At 38.0% G+C, this 22,243-nt stretch overlaps 3 protein-coding genes across 10 annotated transcripts; all 3 read left to right on the top strand.

The window, feature by feature from the left end:
- Positions 1-390: 390 nt before the first annotated feature.
- Positions 391-2,674, top strand: LOC127780929 (F-box/kelch-repeat protein At1g30090). Of its 2 annotated transcripts, XM_052307923.1 has the most exons (3): positions 391-581; positions 825-894; positions 1,146-2,674. In XM_052307923.1, exon 3 carries the CDS (start codon positions 1,191-1,193, stop codon positions 2,409-2,411), a length of 1,221 nt encoding a protein of 406 aa, XP_052163883.1. In that variant the 5' UTR covers positions 391-581; positions 825-894; positions 1,146-1,190; the 3' UTR covers positions 2,412-2,674. The 2 variants fall into 2 exon arrangements, with proteins under 2 accessions (XP_052163883.1, XP_052163882.1); XM_052307922.1 differs by lacking the exon at positions 825-894 and having other exon boundaries at positions 394-581.
- Positions 2,675-4,395: 1,721 nt separating this feature from the next.
- Positions 4,396-8,364, top strand: LOC127778308 (uncharacterized). The gene is made up of 5 exons (XM_052304889.1): positions 4,396-4,827; positions 5,319-5,436; positions 5,525-5,617; positions 5,897-6,100; positions 7,779-8,364. The coding sequence occupies exons 1-5, from the start codon at positions 4,529-4,531 to the stop codon at positions 8,025-8,027; spliced, it is 963 nt and encodes a 320-aa protein (XP_052160849.1). The 5' UTR covers positions 4,396-4,528; the 3' UTR covers positions 8,028-8,364.
- A 3,959-nt stretch (positions 8,365-12,323) lies between these two features.
- On the top strand, positions 12,324-20,294 carry LOC127780757 (uncharacterized). Of its 7 annotated transcripts, XM_052307709.1 has the most exons (13): positions 12,324-12,726; positions 13,246-13,318; positions 13,542-15,737; positions 15,813-16,127; positions 16,200-16,335; positions 16,418-16,518; positions 17,503-17,835; positions 18,100-18,319; positions 18,404-18,769; positions 18,846-18,974; positions 19,047-19,352; positions 19,431-19,508; positions 19,999-20,294. In XM_052307709.1, the coding sequence occupies exons 7-13, from the start codon at positions 17,573-17,575 to the stop codon at positions 20,206-20,208; spliced, it is 1,572 nt and encodes a 523-aa protein (XP_052163669.1). In that variant the 5' UTR covers positions 12,324-12,726; positions 13,246-13,318; positions 13,542-15,737; positions 15,813-16,127; positions 16,200-16,335; positions 16,418-16,518; positions 17,503-17,572; the 3' UTR covers positions 20,209-20,294. The 7 variants fall into 7 exon arrangements, with proteins under 7 accessions (XP_052163669.1, XP_052163667.1, XP_052163670.1 ...); XM_052307707.1 differs by having other exon boundaries at positions 13,542-16,127; XM_052307710.1 differs by lacking the exons at positions 13,542-15,737; positions 15,813-16,127.
- Positions 20,295-22,243: the final 1,949 nt, after the last annotated feature.

The following is a 22,243-nucleotide window of genomic DNA, read 5'->3' as shown; positions in this document are numbered from 1 at the left end:
ATTAAAATGGAGTAGGAACCCCCAAAAAAAAGCATCACCAAACCTGCAATAGGATTTGCAATTGATAGTATTATTAATGTTGAAAGTTGATGTGTGTTGTGTATATATACACATCTCTAAATGGCAACCTAATCTTCTGATCTCTTTCGGCAAAAATTAAACTCATGTACTCTGTTGTGCTATTCTTTTTCATGAACTTAAAACAGAAACAAAAAAAATGGAGGATAAACAAAGAACTATAATAACAAAAGAGGAGGAAGGAGTAGGTCCAACAAGAAGGTGGGGGCCCACCCACCAAACAAGGTGTTGAAATTGCAGGGTTTGTTTTGGTTAATCAAGAGGTTGAGCTTAGCTGACCATGTTTGTTGGTTGGTTTGACCCTTCCTAATCCTACCTTTGGTTGGTAGTTAAAAAGGAGCACACACACCACTCTTGCAAATGTCAGGGGGAGGAGGAGCTTTTCCTCTCCTCCATACTATCTTCTGTTGGAGAACAGCAGCAAGCAGAAAAGGGACCAGGGAATCAAAGGCTTCCTGTATAGATCTTTGGAGGAAAGATCCTTTCTTTCTGCAGGAATTCAGGTCAATTTCTTTCCTTTCTTCTTTTTTTTTTCTCTCTCTCTCTCTGAAGTAGTATCAATCATAGTTGAAAAGTTCTGCAAGAATCCCCTTTCTTTCCCCCATAATCTTCGGCGAAAACAGCTTCTTGCTAGGACGCAAGCATGCCCTATTGCGTTTTTAGTTGAGGTTTGAGTGCAAATTGAGTGGTGCCAGGTTTAATAAGCTAGTATAAGCTAGGGTTGATTTAGTTTCCATTCTTTGTAGGCGCGGCTCGATTCGTTGTGGTTTTGGGGGAAATTAGAGGATTCTCCCAACTCCATTCTTGCTCTATCAGGTTAGTTTCTTGTTATTTCTCTCAGGTAGATGGGTTGGTTCTTGGAATGTTCATGGATGTAGGATTGGGCTCTCTAAGGCCAAGAAATTGGGGATTTTTACATACTTAGAAGCAGGAGTTCAGTTCACCATGGCGCCACCATTCTCCTCACTGAAATACTAGCACCTCAGCTGATTCTTCAGTGTTCTACTTCTGTGAGAAAACCTGAATTGGTACTGATTTTCTTTTCTTTTTGTGTGTGTGTTGTTCAGGGCATTGCTGGTGTCCTCTTCAGTTGTGCTAAATCTGTGACGAGTATGCGCCGCGTCCGGGTCTCATCCCACCAATCTCCAGTCCACAAGCTTGGTGATTCACAGATGAAATTGACACCCAAATTCCGGCTTGCCACAACCTCCGCATTGCCGTCGTCGATGCCGGCCTCTGATTTGGAGCAAGCCTCATGGGAGACACCCCTCATACCTGGCCTTCCTGATGATGCTGCTCTCAACTGTCTCCTCCGGCTACCTGTTGAGACCCATGAGGCATGCAGGCTTGTGTGTCGCCGGTGGCATCACCTCCTAGCCGACAAGGCGCGGTTCTTCATGCAGAGGAAGGTGATGGGTTTTCGGTCACCGTTGTTGTTCACCCTGGCATTCCACCGTTGCACTGGTAAGATACAGTGGAAGGTGCTGGACCTGAACTACTTGACCTGGCATACAATTCCTGCCATGCCGTGTCGGGATCGGGCTTGCCCCCGAGGTTTCGGTTGCGTTGCTATCCCCAGTGACGGCACCCTCCTTGTTTGCGGCGGGTTGGTCTCGGACATGGATTGCCCATTGCACTTGGTCCTTAAGTATGATGTTTATAAGAACCGATGGACCGTGATGACTCGAATGCTTGCTGCACGGTCTTTCTTTGCGGGTGGCGTCATTGATGGACGGGTTTATGTAGCTGGAGGTTACAGTACTGACCAGTTTGAGCTCAATTCAGCAGAGGTTCTTGATCCGGTTAAGGGTGTGTGGCAACCAGTTGTTAGTATGGGCATGAACATGGCATCCTCGGATTCTGCTGTCATCAGTGGTAGGCTTTATGTCACTGAAGGCTGTGCATGGCCTTTCTTCTCCTCGCCGAGAGGTCAGGTTTATGATCCAAAGATTGACCGCTGGGAGGTTATGCCAGTTGGAATGCGTGAAGGGTGGACCGGTTTAAGTGTTGTCATCGACGAACATTTGTTCGTCATTTCAGAATATGAGAGAATGAAGGTTAAAGTCTACGATCCAGAAACGGACTCATGGGACTCTGTAAAAGGCCCTCCTATGCCTGAACGAATTATGAAGCCATTTTCGGTGAGTTGTTTGGAGAATAAGATTGTTGTTGTTGGCCGAGGCCTCCATGTAGCTATTGGCCATGTCAAGAAGCAACCTGGCAGCCATCCTGATAGTAGGAGCTCAAGCTACTTAATTCAGTGGCAAGATGTGGATGTTCCTAGGGAATTTGGTGATCTGACACCTTCAAACAGTCAGATTTTGTATGCTTAACTGCTGAAAATGCCGGATCTGCAGAGAGGCCATTGTTGTTCTTTCATTTTATTTGGCCAACTGGGTAAAGCCCTATTCTGAGCTGTAAAATTGTTCTCCTCTGTATGTTAGTCTCTTTCCCAGTTAATTTTACAGCCTGTAAGTGTTATGTCAGTAAATAAATAAAAAAATTCAAGAGATTGTTGTAAGTAGAAGTTTGCCGGTACTTGAGACAATTTGTTGTATTTGCTCTTTAAACTGATTTTGACTTCTTGTTCAGTGCACTGCCAGACTCTGAGGGCTCATTCGGATTGGAGGCTTTTTCCGAGAATTTCATAGGAATACTGTTCACATGGGATTTTTTCCTATCCTATCGTTCGGATCGTAAAAAGTGGTTATGGGAAAACTGTAGGAAAAAATCCTTTGCTGCTGATTCCACAGGAAAAACGGAGGAAAATTCCATCCACTCCAATCTCTTGTTTCATTCCCTTTGACAGAATCAAGCCAATCAAGCAATAAAACAGCCACTAGATAATAAGCAAGACAGACGGGATAAGCAAGATAGGGGTAGATAATAAATACAGTATACAGATTACTCCTCGATTACTTTTTATTTCCTTTCCTGTAAACCGAATGCTCTCAACTTTTATATTCCTGCGTTTTTCAATCCTATGTTTTCAACGTGATTTTCTTTCATATTCCTACGCTTTTCCTATCCTGTGTTTTTCCTTTTCCTGTGTTCCGAATAGGCCCTGAATATTCAGATGAACCTGTGCTGATAGATTTTCTTAGTCTTCATTTCTAGCAGATGAAAGGATCTTCTTTTTCTTTTGTAGATGATTGCATAGCTGAGCCATTTTACAAGACCTTAAATATGGTTGTTCTGTTATTGAAATTCAGGGCAATATGTTGTTGGATTATATTCCTCTTGCTACAGTACACGTACGTACATGCTATACTACAGTACCTAGACTACTGTAGCAACCATGATAGTACACCAATGTTTCTAGAACAAATATCACAACTATCCAGAAACAAGAAGATCAATTCTTACTTCAAATATCACAACCATTTTCTTTTCTTGTAAAGTGCTTTCTTTAACAGTAAAATGGGAGGAAAAAGAGCCCATCATTTGGCTTATCTGCGGAATAAGCCAAACGGCATATTTGCAAACGAAAAGTAATTTGTGAATAAAACTTTTATACACATGTTCTTAATGATATAAAAGCAAAATGCTGAAAAATAAACTTTGATGATAAAACCTCAAAATCAGTTTTAAATTTAAGGTTAAAAATTTAAAATTTAGCTGATAAGCATAAGTAAAGCGAAAGATGAGGCTGTATTCTTATCCACTCATGCAGTGCTCTGATAGGCCTACAGCCTAGTGTGAGGATTGACCAACACCACAGCTACTACTAGACACATGTGTATGCATTATCTACCACAAATCCATTCTCGAGGACAGAACAAGAAAAATCCAATCCAATTGCTCTCTTGTGGCCATCATCAAAGGCTTCAAGTCAACATGGAAACATCGATCAAAGACAATATAAAAGTTTCATTTTTTACTTGGCTTTTAAATCGTTAAGAATGTAGAAAAGTAAAAGTTTTTACTTGCAAATTACTCCCTACATTTCAAAAATGTATAACGCCGTTAACTATTCGCGTAATGTTTGATCATTCGTCTTATTCCAAATATTTGTATAAATATAATTTATTTTGTTGTGATTTATTTTATCATAAAAAATATATAATATTAACTTATACTTTTACATATTTACACTAAATTTTTAAATAAGATAAATGGTCAAATATTGTGCAAAAAGTTAACAACGTCGTACATTTTAAAAAGGATGTTGTATTATTCCTTTTATTGATTACTCCAGCTGTTATAGTTTTAAACGAAACGATCAGAGCTACAAGCACAATTGACTACATATTTTTCTTTCTAGATAATAATGAAACACTTGGCTACTTAAAAATCACAATAATTCCGCAAGTAAAAAAAAACCAATATTTTTATCTGCATCACAAAGATTATTCTCCTGAAAATATGTTTAACTTGGTAACTACTACAACTAATTTGGCCCAGAAATCTGAAACTTAATTTAGTTGAGAAATCTGCAGCTGAAGCAGCAATGGAAGCACTCTACTTGGTGGCGTCGTTGGCCACCACACTCCTCACCTCCACCTTCCTCTCGCTCCTCCTCCTCCTCCGCCTCCTCCTCACGCGCCGCCCTCCTCTCGCCGGCGGCGGCGATGGCGGCTCCGCCGTGCGGCTGTACGAGGGCCGCGTCCGGCACTCGCGGCGGCGGCCGGCGGCGCACGCCTTCGAGTACCCCGTGCGATACGCCCTCGTCGACCTGGACCGCCTCCCGCTCCCCGGCCACCTCTCCCCCGACGACGCCCGCCGCGTCGCCTCCACCTCCGGCCCCGTGTAAGCCGCCGCCGCCGCCGCGATTCTGTGACGCTTCTTTTTTTATTATTATTTCTCCTTCATGAAATTTCGAGCATTTTATTGTAAAAAAAATCGCGTATTTTTTAACGGATTTGCTATAAATATGTTGCGATATTTTTCATGGAAAAATAGTGAGCATGTATTTACATTATAAGTTCCTAGATTACATATGTAATTTTAGTGTATTTATCCTAACTTAGATATGTATAAGTTCTAAAATTACATATGTAATTACATTAGATTTATACTATATAATTACATTTGATATATTTTTATCTAAAAGTCTGTCGCCGTATTTTTAGATAAACCCATTAAAAATGAATATTTGTATGTTGTAGAAGAGCAAAAGGCAGAAAAATTCCGTGTAAAATTTGTTCTTTTTATGTTTTGTCAAAATCTCCTCTCTTTTAGAGGAAATGAAATCACTAGGGGTGGTGGCATGAAAAAGAAAATTCTCTTGTTTGATGAAGGCATCTCCTGACGATTCCCAAGAGCGTAGGGTACGAGCAGAACCCGCTCAGCATCTACTACTGCTATGATTCAGCAGAGCAAGGAGAAGATGAGAAGCTCAAGATGTGCATTGCTGAGGTGAATACTCTGTGTGTACGATTTATTTTGATTGGTTTCTAGTTATTAGTTCATTGAGATGTTTCTAATCTGTTGTTATTGGATTCAGGTCACAAACACTCCATGGGGGGAGAGGGTAATGTTCACCTTCCAACCAGGCTCTGATCTCGTCGCGAAACCGTTACATGTCAGCCCCTTCATGGTAAGACCATAGTCACATACCAATGTGTGGATTACTACACTATGGTACTAATATTTAGATGGAAAATGTGCTGTGATCTCATCAAAACTTAAATATTCTGATCCTCGGTTCAGTTTCATATGATCTACCGCACATTCAATCATGTTATGGGTATTTCTGATGCCACTTTGCGTCTTTGTCTAGACCATGTTATTATGTAGTTCTGAAAATCTTGCTTGCTTTAGTCACTTGGATCATATCTTCTTAGTGCCTTTCCTTTTTGTTTTGCTTGAGCTGTAGGATATGCTTGGCAATTGGAGTATTCGTGCTGAGTCCCCTGGGGATAGTCTCTATGTGGTTATTTTAGTTCAGCATCCAACACTCGGCAACTATTTCACTGCAGCATTGCACGCCAAGTTAGTCGAGAAGACGAGTAGTTCTCTTAGGCTAGCAACATTCTTCTGGCTGATGCCCCATAAAGTTGCTGCAGGGATATACTGGGAGGTAAGTGTCCTGTACATGTTCTTACCATTCCAATACCACACTTGCAAAAGCATTTTAAGTTTTGTATAGATGGTATCTTGAAACTCTAGCAGTTAGCGTCTGAGGACTACAAACTAGAATAATTCGATGGCTACTTTTTCCTTTTAATTCTTGTTAATTTGGTTTTAGAATAAATTGAATTGATAGTACAAACTGAATTAACATATGAGCAAATTATGATTATTAAGAGTTTACATTTGACTAACCAAGTTTTAAGTTGAAAATGCAAGAAAAGCTTCGAGGCTTAATTCATGGTCTCCATGATTAGCTTTTGTTTGAATTATGTTTAAAACTCTTATGTCAGTATTCACTAGGAATCAGATCAACATTGGTTCCTTTTATGCCTGATTTCTTTTTAATAAAACCAAAAGGGGTACATTGGAAACCGCAATAACAGATTCCATGACATCATTCTCACAAACCTAACACAACATTAAACAGTTGAAAAATGAAATCCACACAATAATCACGATAACATCCGACATACGCAAGGAAGTTGACATGGTACAATCAGATTGGTACAAATATTCAGAATAGCCTAACTTGGACAAGTACAAAAGATAATAATGTGCTTGTTAGACAGAGATGTCAGGATCTGACTTAACCTCAACAATCACCATCAGTGCATATTTCAATAAATATTCACCAAATGTCCCTTTCATTGCTAGACACATCTTCCCACATCGTCCAGCTTCATTCAATGAAATTATCTTGTTATAATGCATTTTTCGTATGTTAGTCAGCAAGGCACCATGTTTTTGTTGGCTGTGTCAAGCTCATTTTGTACTTTAGTCCCTTGTTGTGGCAACCCTTGCTATCGAGATACTGGATACCATGGACTGACACTTTTTGTAAAGGCTTTATTAACTATTCCAACATATCCTTATCTCCGCTCATCTTACTGCAATCTATCAGAGTCCCACTTCGCATAAGCTCTTAGTCTGATAAGAGAATCTTTGATGTGATGCAAGTTTAGTCTTTCTGTCAAAAACTGCAGTCACTTGAGCGAAAAATAAGTTTGTACCATGTCCATAGTCCATACCCTTTATTGACATCTTAACTTTGGTAGTTCTGTTCAATTAGATGCTTCTATGCTTATCACCTTTTCACAGTCATGAAATTCATAGGAGCATAACCAGGCCCAAATTACATGAGACATAAGTAAAGCTTGTTACTTCTCTTCAGGCCATGTCATAAATTCACATCTTGAGGTAGCATGTCTTCGTACTGACCATTCAAGACATGGAAAGCATCTCATTTCTGCTACTTTATCAAAGCCAAAAAAAAATGAATCTTCTATTATATTTAGCGTTTTGATTTTTGTTGAGAAAGAATATTCTGAGCTAGCAAACTAGGATCTGGAGCTTATCTTCAAAACTTGTAATAGGATACTTGCAACTTGTAATGTGTCTGCATCAACTCATCAAGTTATTCTAAGCAACTAAGCAATTCATGGCATGGTGATTTCTGTCAGAATCACGGTTGCTAAGAGCATATAATAAATTCAGATAATTCTAGTGACTACAAAGTAGTAGGACCCAGCTTGATTCACACCTAAACTGGCATTTTCCTCTCAAACATGCCGTTTCATTTCCTTCCTGGTCCTAATAACTGGTATACTCTGCTACTCCTTCTCTAGGCCGTCAGACTTTGGCTGAAGAACGTCAAATTCCTGGACCATCCAAGATACTTGAACTTGAATTACAGAGATGAAGCTCAGAAGCGCGATCTCGAGATCCGTTCATCGTGCAGCTTTCTTCAGAAACAGAAGCTGAACGACCAAAGAACCGGTCGCGCCGATGAAACTGCTGAAATCACAGATCATCATGATCACAATGGTGAGGAGAGCGTTGTGAAGAGGTGGTGTGTGTGGACAGATGCACAATAGCCATGGTCATGATTCAAAGAGCACCAAGTTGTCTTTCAGAAAAGAAAGGGAAAGAACTGGAGGAGATAGCATGTGGATTCAGTATTACACTCTTGTTTAATTATTCCTTCCATGAGTGAATAATAGAACTTCACCAACCATTCGATCGATATGGATTCAGTACTATACTGCAAGTTGTTGCAAGTGTCAACTAACTTTAGTTTATTTCTTTCATGTGTGACAGTGAGAAAGCTGAATGTTTTCTAATTAATTAATCACATGTTTTTGTTCCCTGAAGAAAACATGTTCTTCAGTATCGTGACCAGTTTTTGACCCGATCGGATACTAATGTTCTAAATTCGAGTGTGTAGTGCCCTGTTGATGCTAATCATGCTATGATTAGGCTTTGCTTAATTTCAATTGGCATGTGCACTTGCTGCTAAGATGAAAGTGCTCATTCTTCAAGTTTTAGCAGCCAGTTCATGTGGGTCAATGTTTTTGTGCTGAGAGAAGCAAACTCATATTTCTCTCTGTGACGTCCGATATGTATCGGACGGTGAAGATTGAGCGGCTGCACGTCCAACACGTGTTCATACGTGCTCTGTTTTCCTGTCTATCTGGTGTATTTTTGCACGTGCGAATGAGAGAAAAAAATGGAAAGAGAAAGAAGTGTGTGTTTGTCAAATTAAGAGGGCTTCGAGATCACGATTAGTAAGGCAACTTAGTGCGCCATTAACGTATAAAATTAGTTAACCGCAGCACGTGTGTCAGGTCAAAAGCAACACTATTTTGCGATTGCCCACGGATTTGTATCCTCTGCATCGAAGAACAAAATACAGATGTGCTACCAGTGACGAATCCAAAAAAAAATTACCCAATATCCGATATGTATAATATTACATGTATAAGGGCATCACCAATTTATATGGCAAAGTGATCCATATAGATGGGACTCACATAAATAGTTTATCCTTATGGCAATATTTATAATGTATATAGATACAAAATATCATTAGGAGAAGAGAGAGGAGTAGAGATAGATAATACTCCATCCATTTCACAATGTAAGTCATTTTAGCATTTCTCATATTCATATTGATGTTAATGAATCTAAACATATATATCTATTTAGATTCATTAACATCACGATGAATGTGGAAAATGCTAGAATGACTTACATTGTGAAACGGAGGAAGTATAATTTATTCCATATGGGTAGTCCATATGCATATGGGTATCTTTTACTATTTTTTCTTTATGAACTAGTTGAATAATGGTAATAGGTGACTAAATGGAATATTCTATTGCTTATGGACTTCTTTTTACACTACATTGATTGTTGTTTGATGTCGCTCATGTTTTGATGCGTTGAATCTCCATCTAACGACACAAATTAGCGTGCTATAATAAAAAGGTGTTCGATAACAAGACCAATTACTGTTAGAGCACTGTTGTTATCAAGCGACCTACTGTGCTAATAATATATCACTGTAGCGTAAGTCAGATCACTGCATAAACAATGATCCGCGCCGGTTGTTACGCTACAAAATATCTCCTTCTAGAAAGGATCAGTAATAACGCATAAGTTAAAATATGAAAAGAAAATATTATTAATAAATTTGTCAAAAAACGTCATCGTGTAGTTATCTTTTATGTTTTCATAAATACATAATTTGAGCAAGTAATGATAAAACACACCACCTCCGTCCATAAAAAAAAAAATCCAATCCTAATTACAAGCCTGAATATATGTAGGAATCCAAGTGGGTAGTCCCACTACCCACATAAAAACCCACTTGCTAGTTTATTTTTCATATGGTAGTACAAAATTTAGACGAAAAAATAAATTAGAAGTGGGATAAGCGGGCTAAAAATCCACTTGCATCCCTAGATATATGTGTGTCTAGATTTAAAGCTAGAATTTGCCCCCTTTTTTTTACATGCGTATTAAAAGCTGTGTCGACGTCAAAAGTACATTCTTTCGAAAACAGATATACTAGTGTATAACAGCTAGTTGGCTGATCTATAATACCACTAGAAAACAAAACTTGTAGTTTAAGTTATTAAGAATCTATTTTTTTTAAAAAAAACTCTTGTTTTGTATTGTTTCCATCAGTCTTGATCTGGTTAATCTCCAACGTCCTGCCAAATTTACAATTAAGACCATTAATCGTCTTTCTCTCTAGGTTAACCATATAGACGACTGAAGTATGAAAATGACTGTCAGCTTTGACAACGAAGTCACGAGCGTAGATCGGCAAAGATACGTGGAGATTAATTTGCACACGCCTAAAATTAGGTACGACGACGATATGGATCTCACTGTTTACGTCAAGAGCATATGTTTCGTGTGAGGCCCACAAAATTTTCAAATCTCGAACTAATTGATTATTAAAACTTTTTAGAACTTTTAGAAAACTGACGTACAAGTTGATCAATCTTTTAGTGAACGTCCATTATATAAAAGTACATTGTAGTACAAGTACAGAAGTACTTGAGTGTGCCCTTTGGAAAAAGATATATACTTGAAGAACAAAATTAACTATACATCGTCTTCAACATTTATAAAGTTTGTAAATGTGTAGTTAATGTGTACGATCCTTGTACTATAAATTTGAAAAATAACACGATTAAGGCCATGTGTGATAGTTTTTTTTTCCCAGTTTAGGTGTGCGGCATTAACTATATTAATTATTTAATTATAACTCTCAATTCACTATTTTTAGCGGAAATCTTGCGCGTGTTCAATTATTAGTTTAGGTTCCGTTCATGATTAATTCACCATGACATGCGTCGGTTATGACAATTTGCACATATCCTGGACTCCTAGTATGTATAGTATTGAACACATGCGCCCAAACTACAAAGGTCATATTCATGTGGATGCATGCATTAATTCTTGCACACGTATAAATTAAGAAGACTATAATTAACCACCTCACATACTCCCTCCATCCAAAAAAAACCTAATCCTGTGTCCAGATTTAAATTCAGAATTGGATTTTTTTTATGGAGGGAGTACTTCATAGAGAGGGCAACCATCAACTTATATCCACATATACATTTACTACTTTCCCAGTATTTAATTTCAGAAAAGTTGAATATATGCGTCGACCTCTAGTCCCCTATACAGGTTTATAAGGATATGTTACGTTCAGTGACGGACCCAGAAAAATTACACTGGGTGTACCCATTCTAGCGATCACTTCACCATATTTTTTTTAAAGAAAACACCCAATTCCGATGGAAGAATTTTGGCAGATTTTGGTCGGATTTTTCAAAATTCTATTCAAATGTGGTACATAATTCATGAAAAATCTATAAAATTTAGAACAACCAATCCCATGTCCTAATCTATCTAGCTGCTGTTTCTTTTTGTCCACACTATTTCTCTTCATCTAGTCCTTTTCTCTTCCCCTAATTTGATTTCTTAGTGATTACAAGATCTCCAGACATCATTGTTGTATTCTATTTTCTGAGAGGATTCCATTTTTATGTCCTTTGATTGTATACTGGAGTGCATCCTAGTGTTTTCCAAAAAAAAAGGGTATGCTGGCACACCCCCTAGGTCCACCCCCAACTTAAATGAAAACTCGTGTAGACCTTGATTAAAATGTCATCTAAACTGTTTTATGGAAATTTTTCTGATCGCTGCATGGCTCCTGTGGAAGCAGAGAAATGATTTTATTTTTAACAATGTTTCTCCCTCCCTCCCAAGGTGGAAATCAAGTCTCAAGGAGGAGCTAAGTCTACATTTAACTAGGCTTAAATAGCTTTCAGATCTTTTCTTCAGTCATGGATTGATAACTTGTAATTCTTTTGTACAGTTTTTCTTTTTTTATATAAATGAAAATTACCGTGGGGGCTTCCCCCACTGTTTCCTGGTCAAAAAAAATGTCATCTAAACTAAAAAAAAAATCACACGTAGATAAAACAATGTTACACTCATTTGTGAGATATAAAAATAAAAATAATTCAACCCGGAACTTTCGACAACATTTTTTATATGCACTACCAGAAACCGGACTAGGCCTGACGGCCAATTATTTTACTGACATGTACAATGGCTCCTATCGCGAAAAATGTAATTTTCCTGACGAGCCTGTACTAACGTCAGAAAAATAGAATTTTCTTGACGAGGATTCACAACCTGTCACAATAATGTGATTTTTCTAACGTGAATGGGGCAGTCAGTGAAAATAATAGGTTTTGGTGGGAGTTAGGTGGGCAGCTATTTTCGCTTTGGCGCCAGATGGATGGACAGAGCGCCAAAAAAATTGGTGTTTCGCGGGCACACATAAAAAAAAGAGAGAGAGAGAAAACCACTTCATTCACCACCCTGTCCAGAAGCCTCTTCACTTCCATCTAATCCTTCTCCTCTTCTCATCCCCTCCAGCCTCCTCTTCCTCTTCCCCACTCCAAATCCTTCAAATCCATCCAGCCTCTTCCTCTTCCCCACTCCAAATCCTTCAAATCCACCCATGTAGGTTTCTCCCCTCGAATCCCCTTCATATTGTAGCTCTCCTATGGCTAGGGTTTGCTCCAATGGTGGACTAGAAGATGTTGCCGCGTCAATCTATGGCTGCAGCGCCTGTGGATTTGCTCCAAGTCCAGAGCTGAAGCTGCAGTCAATCCTTGCCTCATCTCCATCCAGATCAGGACCTAATCCCGGGACTCCGTCGACTCCTCTTGCTGCACTTGTTAAGCTGTAGGGCAACAGGTACTTTTTTGTTTATTTTTAATGAACTCTGATAAAGCTTGCAGTTCTTAGGGATTTTCATATGATTTGAGGCAATACTCCCATGGGTCTGCTGGTTTTTTTTCTCTAGAATTTAATTACAAGCTTTATACTGGTAGCATGGAATTTATCCCAAAGATCTTTAAATTTTGACTGCTAGTTTGAATAAATCCCTCACTATTCGTAAGTATTAATTTCTTCAGCACTCTAAGCATGTCACTATCCTCCTGTCAATGAATGCTTTATTCTGAGATAATAGTAATTTTGTTGTTGTTTGGACTATACAACATTTATGTTCCTATGAGAGAATAGTAATTTTAGCACAATTGAGCTTGTAGGCAGTGAATAAACTTCGAGCTTCATAAAAAGAGTGATTTTCTCTTAAAGGATGATACACCATCATCCTGGTGCATCTTAGTAAAAGCATGACATACATACTTTTCTTGAAAGTTTCACCTTTACTATGCAAAATGGAACTGTAATGTTGGCTAATATTTACAGATTGCGTCGAACTCATCTGAAGTGCTGACAAGTTATTGCTTACCATCGTCTCATTGTCAATACCAAATCCGAGGTAACCAGGATTTTCAACTTACTTCACTGTAATATATTTTGTGCAGTAAGTGATAGAACAATAACAAGCTTCACATGAACCTTTTCATTCTAAATGTTGATTATATTGTACATAATTTCTTTTTGTGCTATGTAGATGATGTTATTTATGGTATGATAAATAAGAGTGACATATATGCACGTTAAAATAATTTATTAAGAATTGAATTTGTTTTTAACCACAGAATGACAAGTCGTGAATGGATGTATAGTGGTTGGACACGTGGCAAAGCTCCCACTAATGAATGGATTGATAATACAACACAGTTCTTAAACCGTGCATTTTCTATGCAAGAAGTTGTTAAAGATGGTACTATTAAGTGTCCATGCGCCCAATGTCGGAATTATTTTAGGCACAAAAGGGATACAATAGAGTTGCACTTGTGCAAATACGGATATAAAGAGAACTATGGAATATGGACATCACATGGTGAGAGACCAGTGATAAATGACAATGATCCTGGGCCTTCATTAATAGATCATGAGGGATTTGGTGAATCTGATAGGATGGATAATATGTTGGTTGACTTAGCCAGTGCACAACCACCAGAAAGTAGTGAAGAACCTGCACATTATGCTAAAGCATTCTATAGGATGGTTGCTAGTGCTGATGAATTGATCCATGAGAATACAACACACTCATGTCTCTCAGCTGTAGCTCGTTTGCTAGCTATGAAGTCACAGTATAACATGTCAGTTGCACATTATGATGATGTTTTAGGGATAATCCATGAATTCTTACCTCCTGAGTCTAAGTTGGCTAAGGACTTTTACCGTTCAAAAAAATTGCTAGAAGGTCTTGGTATGCCATATGTTAAAATTGATGTTTGTTACAACAACTGCATGCTTTACTACAAGGAAGATGAGCATAAAGAGAAGTGTGATTTCTGTGGTACTTCTCGTTATGAGAATGGCCAAAACAAAACCCCACGTAAAGTTTTGCGCTACCTGCCTATTAAGGATAGATTACAAAGGTTATATGCACATGAGGAGATAGCAAGATTACTGCAGTCCCATAGTCGCTCACAATCTGGTAACATGGTTCACCCATGTGATGGCGAGGCATGGCAACAATTTGATGAGGACTTTCAAGATTTTGCACAAAATCCAAGAAATGTTCGTCTTGCTTTAGCAACTGATGGGTTTACTCCATATAGTTTAGGTGTTGTTCCATACTCTTGCTGGCCAGTATTTATAACTTCCTTAAATTTCCCTCCCGGTGTGTGTATGAGGCCCGAGTACACATTCCTTAGTCTTGTCATCCATGGACCAGAGCATCCAGGGAAAACATTAAGTGTTCTAATGCAACCTTTAGTTGATGAACTTCTGAAGTTATGGGACGGGGTAGAAACCTGGGATGCTTCACGCAAGCAAAACTTTACAATGAGGGCAATATTTCTATGGTCAATCCATGATTTTCCTGCATATGGGATATTTGCTGGGTGGAGCACCCATGGTCGTTTGGCATGTCCAATTTGTATGGGTGATTCTCAATCTTTTCAGCTCCGTAATGGTAGAAAGCCTTGTTGATTTGATTGTCATAGACGCTTTCTACCCAACGAACATGAATTCAGAACTCAACTAAATGCATTTAGAAAGAACACATTTATGCTTGATGAGCCACCAAGGATTCTAACAGGAGAAGAAATTAAAGAAGAAATGTACGCGTGTGTGGATGATACGGAAAACTTTGGTAAAACACACCATTGGACTCATATAAGCTGTTTTTGGCAACTTCCGTACTTTGATAAGCTGAAGCTACGGCACAATATTGATTTGATGCATAATGAGAAAAATGTAGCTGAATCTATATGGAACACATGCTTTGACATACAAGATAAAACAAAGGATAATGTGAAGGCAAGGAAAGATTTGGCTGAAATTTGTAGTCGTCCATTACTGCAATTAGTGTCGAAGGGTAATGGAAAATGGCATAAACCAAGGGCATCATTTTGTATTGATAGGAATGACAAGACAACAATTCTCAAATGGTTTCAAGAACTAAAGCTTCCTGATGGATATGCTGCCAATATTAGGCGTGGGGTTAACCTACTACAAAGAAAATTTTTTGGCCTAAAAAGTCATGACTACCATGTTTTCATGGAACGTTTGCTACCTGTTGCATTCCGTGGATTTATTCCAGAGAGTGTTTGGAAGTGTTTGGCAGAGCTCAGTTTCTTTTATAGGCAGTTATGTGCAAAAGAACTAAACAAGGATACCATCCGCTCTTTACAAGAGAATGTAGCTGTTCTTATTTGCAAATTGGAAAAAATATTCCCACCTGGTTTCTTTAATCCAATGCAACATCTCATCATACATCTTCCCTATGAAGCTCGACTTGGAGGTCCTGTCCAATTTCGTTGGAATTATCCATAAGAGAGGTAAAACAAGAAGTAAAACATTAACTTGTTTTTATAGAGTTTACTAACCCTAATGCATTTGGTCCTGCCATGTAGGTTTATCCAAAAACTTAGAAAGAAAGTGTGAAATAAAGCTTGAGTTGAGGGTTCCATTGTTGAGGCCTACCTAGTTGAGGAAACATCTAATTTTCTTTCACTCTATTTCAATCCTAAAGTTCGGTCTGCTAGAAACAAGATGCATCGATATGATGATGGCAGCTCACAATTTGATAGTACATGCAACCTAGAAATATTTCAGTACCCTGGTCGGTGTATTAGCCCACGGGGCTGCCGTGCACTCACAATAGAACAGTACAAGGCTGCTACCTTATACATATTGACAAACACACCAGAAATGGATGATTTCTTCAAGTACGTTTCAAATCTACTATGAGTCATTCATATATTTTTATGCCATAATTCTAAATAAGTTTGTTAATGTAGTAAATATGATAAGGAACAATGGAAGAGCCGAATTTCACCAACACCAAATCAGTTGCGAGACTTGCGATTAAATGGATGGAAATCTGGTCGTGGCATTAGAAATGGGCCTAATTTCTTTGATTGGTTCAGAACTGAAGTATGACTCTAACCACTTGAGACATTGTCTTTCCTTCAATCTGCAATCAACTAAAACTAACACTAATATCTTTCATTTGCAGTGCATGAAGTCATCTAGTATACACAATGCTTTGCGTCAAATGTCTTATGGTTTTCGAAGTACAGTTTCCACTTATGGAGTTTATGATATCAATGGATATAGGTATCGTTCAGAGAAGTATGAGAGCAAGAAATCAGGGTTAACAACAACCAACAGTGGGGTGTGTGTGTCTTGTGTTGGCGAAAACAATGATGTGCTAGAGTACTATGGTATTATTAAAGACATACTCAAGATTAGTTGGGAAGGCAGCATGAACCTTGAATTGGTTTTGTTTGACTGTTATTGGTTTGACCCAACATCTACCGGTGTTCGGCGTACTGACAATTTGGGTTTAGTTGAAATTAAGCACACGTCTAGGCTTTCAACTTTTGAACCATTTGTGATGGCTAGTCAAGTTACACAAGTATATTATTTGCCTTACCCATGCACTACAAGACGTGATCTATCAGAATGGTGGGTTGTACATCATGTCAATCCACGGGGTTATGTCCAGAAAGTTGAGAACACAAATAATGATTCCAACCCAAATGATGATCAAACCCAAGATGTATCATTCTATCAAGAAGATGGATTGGAAGGCACTTTTATTATTGACCTTAGGGCTGACTTAGGAAATATGACTCCACCTATTTTGGATGAGATAACCAATGCAAAAGACTTAGAATTCCTAGAAAAGCAAACGCAGGCTGAAGATAATTACAATGAAGATGACAATGAAGAAGACGACGACGAAGAAGAAGAAGAAGAAGAAGAAGAAGAAGAAAATGATGAAGAAGATGAAGGGACACAGCCCCCAGCTTATGATCCAAATGATTTTTAGTTTAAGCTATTGAGATTGAAATATCTATAAATATCTATTGTATTTTGTGTCTGTTAATTTATTTATGCAGCTGCCAACTTTCATATGACTTTTTAACCTTTAAGTACCTAAGGTCATTTTGTACTTTATAAAGGTTTTATATTAAGCACTGATGGATTATTATTTGTTTGAATGATTCCATGCTATGAAAATATATGCTATTATTCTTCTTTTTTTATGGACCGATGGTGCTCTTCTAAAACTAATAAATGGATATAACATTGCAGGAAATAAACAGCATTCATCGGAAGCGGCTTGCAAGACAGCAACAAGGCAGGAACATCTCCACAAGGAGCAATGCTAGTGCTACTAATGCAAAAAAACAGAGTCCCGGAAATGATCAATGGAGGTGGCAGTAATAACTCCGGTGCTAACTCCTCCCAGAGACTTTGTACTGGTAATAGTAGCAATACTGATAATGCCTCCCAAGCCACCAATATTTCTAGAAGTGGCATGAGCAGTGCGCCACCAAATAAAAGAGGGAGGAAGAAGGGCTCAAGAACTACACTAAAAGTACCTCCGCGGGGTCGAAAGATCGCGCTGAAACCTCGAGGTGATGAGTAAGTATCTGCATTTCTAGAACCCTACAGATTTTCTACTAATGCTTATTACTTTGTTAACTGCTCCAATAAATTAGAGGCTGTCTTAATTTCTGTTCTATAGAATTTATATTGTTCAAAGCCGATATGTTTGTGACGTGATAAATTGAGTAGCATACATGTTCTTCAAATCTAATATGGGTATGTATACAAAAGCTCTGTACATGTGTTGTCTATGTTTTTCTCCTCTTAATGGAACAATTCTCACATGGGTGTTTTCTTTAGGCAATTTGAGTACATAACATACCCTCTATTGAAATCAGACCCCAAATATGGTACACATATGGGAATTATTCTTAAACGAGAATACCCTTGCATTATTGAAGAGAAGGATGAGAATGGTTTAATCATCAGCAGCCGTCCAGCAACCTCATGGTTTGATTACTATGAAAAGGAAGACGACTCAGGAGTCACAAAGGCAGATAAGGTGAAGCAAGAATTTTGGGTAAGTCATTGTTAAAATGTCCTTCAAATTACATTGACAAGCAATTAAATTGCTATCTAATATATATTAACTTGGTACATGCAGAATGCATTCTGTGTCAGTGAGGCGGACAAGGTAGAGGCTGACCGTGTTTTGGAAAATTATGCAGCGAAATCAGTGAGGCAAATGATGTATCAGCTTCGTGTCGATTCTGTCAAGGTGTACCATGATAAAATTGGGGAGCAGATTGATGATGCATTAGCACGCCCAAAGGAACTTGAAGTTGATGAATATAAGGATGGCCCTGTTGATTGGTGCAGAGACAATGGATTTTTATACCTTGCAGATTATTGGTGTACTGAAGAGTTCAAGGCAAAAAGAAAGAGAGGCCAACAAGCACGCCTTAATTCTGAGGATGTTGCCCAAAACCGAGGAGGTTCCCGGCCATTCACAGAGACACAACAATATATGGTACCATATCTTTTCAGCATGGTTTTTCATTAGTTTTATTCATAGGGTATTGCTCATCAAACCAATTATGTTTTAGGGAGTAAAATTTGGATCTGAGAAAGCTACAACACTAAACACTTTTAGTGCAATGAAGACTGGCTTTAAAAATATAGATAATGATGGAAATATTGGACCAATCCCAAGCCAGAAAGCACAAAAGCATGTGGTATGGTTTCTGCTTCTATTCTTTCCATTGAAGGAATGTTTTGTTTGGTACTAAATTCCAACCTTTTTGTAGACTGATTATTTAACAGGTCTTAGGGCTAAATATCCAGATGATTGGCAACAAAGAGACCTAGATGAGAATGTATTGTACAGCACCAATGGTGGCTTGCCACATGGTCGCATACAGATAGCGAATGGACCTGTTAGGAAGGCTAATATTTTGGCTATGGCCAAATCAAGAAATGTTCGACCTGCCAATTCAATTGCTTTCCAAAATATGGCTCAACAAACTCAGAATATGGCCCGACAAAATGAACAACTACTCCGGGAGAATCAATACATGCGCAAAAAACAGGAACGAACTGACAAGTTGTTATTGGTATGAAGTTACAATATACTTTTACTCTCAGTTTTAGTTTTTAGTTTCTAAACCCAGTTGGCTACTTTTTAAATGTAGGCACTTTATGAAAAGTTGGGTGAACAAGTACCACAAGAATTGGACTGTCCAGTAGAAGAGGAAGATCCATTTGCACAGGTAAGCGGAGTTCAATTATTTTAGTTATTTACCTAAGTATTTTCTCCTATACTGCTGTGGTTACTCATAGATGAACTAGCTGAATATTTATATTGTGCCAGTACAATTTGGTTGCCCTATTGAAATAGCAAACTAATTCGTATTGGTATGTCAGAGTGAGAACAGACAATGCAGCACTTACAGTGAGGGATTGGGCTCATGTTGATTGTTGTAACAGTTGGCCTTGTAGTCACATTCTCAAATAATTGAGATGGTAAGACAAAATATATTATTTTAGTTTGAGATGACTTGCATCTTGCACAAAACAGAAAATTGGTTTAGAAGGTTATAGTTACTCCAACATTTGTTCAATATAGTACAAAAGGATTGCATATGAACTTTGATAGACCACTGTGTTTTACTTATTATTTCTTCTAGTTGCATTGGCATGCGTTTTCAGTACTGGTTAATTGGACTGAATTCTTATAAACTTCATTTCGAACTGCTGCAGGGAACAAGTTCTTCCCATGTAGTCTCACAGCCAGTTGAGGACAATGGGAACAACAACAGCGATGGATGTAACACCGCCTCTGGCAATGGTGGCAATAACAACGGCGACAACAACTGCAATGGCAATAATACTAGCAGTTTGAATGCCAATGATGGAAGCAACATCGGTGGGAACAACAACTCTGGTGGTTGTAATACTAGCACATCTTGAATGCCTCTCCATGGTGTATGTGATCATGATGAATACTGGAAATGAGTACTTTTGATATTGTAATGTGTATATTTGATTCATGCCTACGTTCTGGTAGGTTTTCTCCTGATGATTTGCGGCTAGTTGTCTAACTGTCAGGGAAATATATTTTCCTGACGGTCATAACCATCAGAAAAAGCCACTGCAAAACTGTGACAGGGGAGACCATCAGCGATAGATGAATATCGCTGACTGCTCACATCAACGTCGAGAAAACTATCCCTGACGTGAGTACACGTCAGGAAAATTAATCCTGACGCGCCTCCGTCACCCAAATTTATTTTCTCTGACAAGCTAGTCCTGACGGAATTTTCCTGACGTTGACACGTCACAAACAATTTTCCTGACGTGTTTTTGTTTTATCCTGACGGTTTTTAGCCGTCATAAGTAATCTAGTTTCTAGTAGTGATGGTTGTGTATATCATCTCATTTAGATGTTTTATTTTTTAATGAAATGACTTTTTGATCAGCGTTTGCATGCATGATTTTCCACCTAACTTAAGTTCTCACCGCATATTTATCCGATCTTTGAGACTCAAATCTCTAGGTATCGTCGAACAGGTTCTACCGAAGGGCCTATCAATCGAGCTTCGGCGAGTTTAAAATTATTGTTTTTTTCAAGTACAAGTTGAATGCATACATGTATAGACACCATACTACTCATGGAACACGAGATATTCGAAACACAGGGATATGCATAATCGGTATGCTTTGCGTTCACGTCTGAATATGTGATTGACAACGTTGCAATATATATATAGACGCCGAGATATTAGGTACATATATAGGATGCGATCGACATGACAAATATATAATTAAAGCTAGCCAGCCTTCAAAGATTAAGAAGATGAAATTAATGGATGAAAGTGCAACATATGACAAATATTTCTCCTTGTAGGCTAGTACTTGGAAATGTGTCACTTTTAATTAATATATATAGCGTTCTTAATTAACTTTCGCTCTCTCCTGCACGTTCTTGATTCCAACTCTTGGAGAGACTTTTAATGAATATATGTATATATACTTTCTCCGTTTCATAATATAAGTCTTTCTAGCATTGTCGACATTTATATGTTAATGAATCTAGACATACATAGAAAGTCTTAATTCATTAACATCTATTTGAATATGAACAATGCTAAAAAGTCTTACATGAAACACAGTAAGTACATATGTTCAATGTGACGTACACCTATACTACTGCATATTCACAAGCATTATGCATTACCATTACATCGATCTATCGATGGAACATTTTTTATTCATGTCCTTTTTTATTTCTTTTTTTCACGAAGTCGCCACTGAATTAATATATTGGCCTACGTTGTGCGGGATAACAAGAGATCGATTATGGAGCTCCAACAAGTACTCTAGCGTCAAGTGATTGATTTTCCCCTGTTATGTTAATCTATACCTTTTTAAATTACCTGCTATATCTAAATCCAACCACGTGCACATATGTTAAAAAAAATTCTTGGGGTGATACATGGAATATACTACTATGTTATAGCTTAAAGGTAAAAACAATACTTTCATTTGGTGTAGATTCTTGCCAATATGAAAAGAAAACTCGATAATATAAATTTTTATCTAGGTTAATCCATAAAAAAATAATACTTAAAGTTGTTGCAGAATGTTATATATTTCAGTTGTTGCTATGCAAGTTTAGATTATATTCATTTGGTATTTTAGTTGACCTATAATACCAAAACAAGCAATCACTAATTTTGACAACAAATACAAAAATATTTAATACTGATCATTAATTTGCAAACGGTATAAAGGATTCTGTGACTCATGAGTGATCAATATAAAATTAAAATGCACTAGCCGTGCGGGTGTGAATAAAGCAACTAAATATGGAAACTAAAGAAAGAAAAACGAAGGAATGGATAGGGAAACACATGTGTGGTGCCTAATTTGCCTATAAATATTACACACGCGTACATAAGCGAATAGGCTTTTAAACAGGATTTTAGTGAGGTGGGCAAGGAAC

Source organism: Oryza glaberrima, chromosome 7, assembly GCF_000147395.1.
Source record: "Oryza glaberrima chromosome 7, OglaRS2, whole genome shotgun sequence".
NCBI classification, from domain to species: Eukaryota; Viridiplantae; Streptophyta; class Magnoliopsida; order Poales; family Poaceae; genus Oryza; species Oryza glaberrima.
Note: the sequence above shows the minus strand (reverse complement) of the source record. Positions and strands in the feature narration are given on the sequence as shown.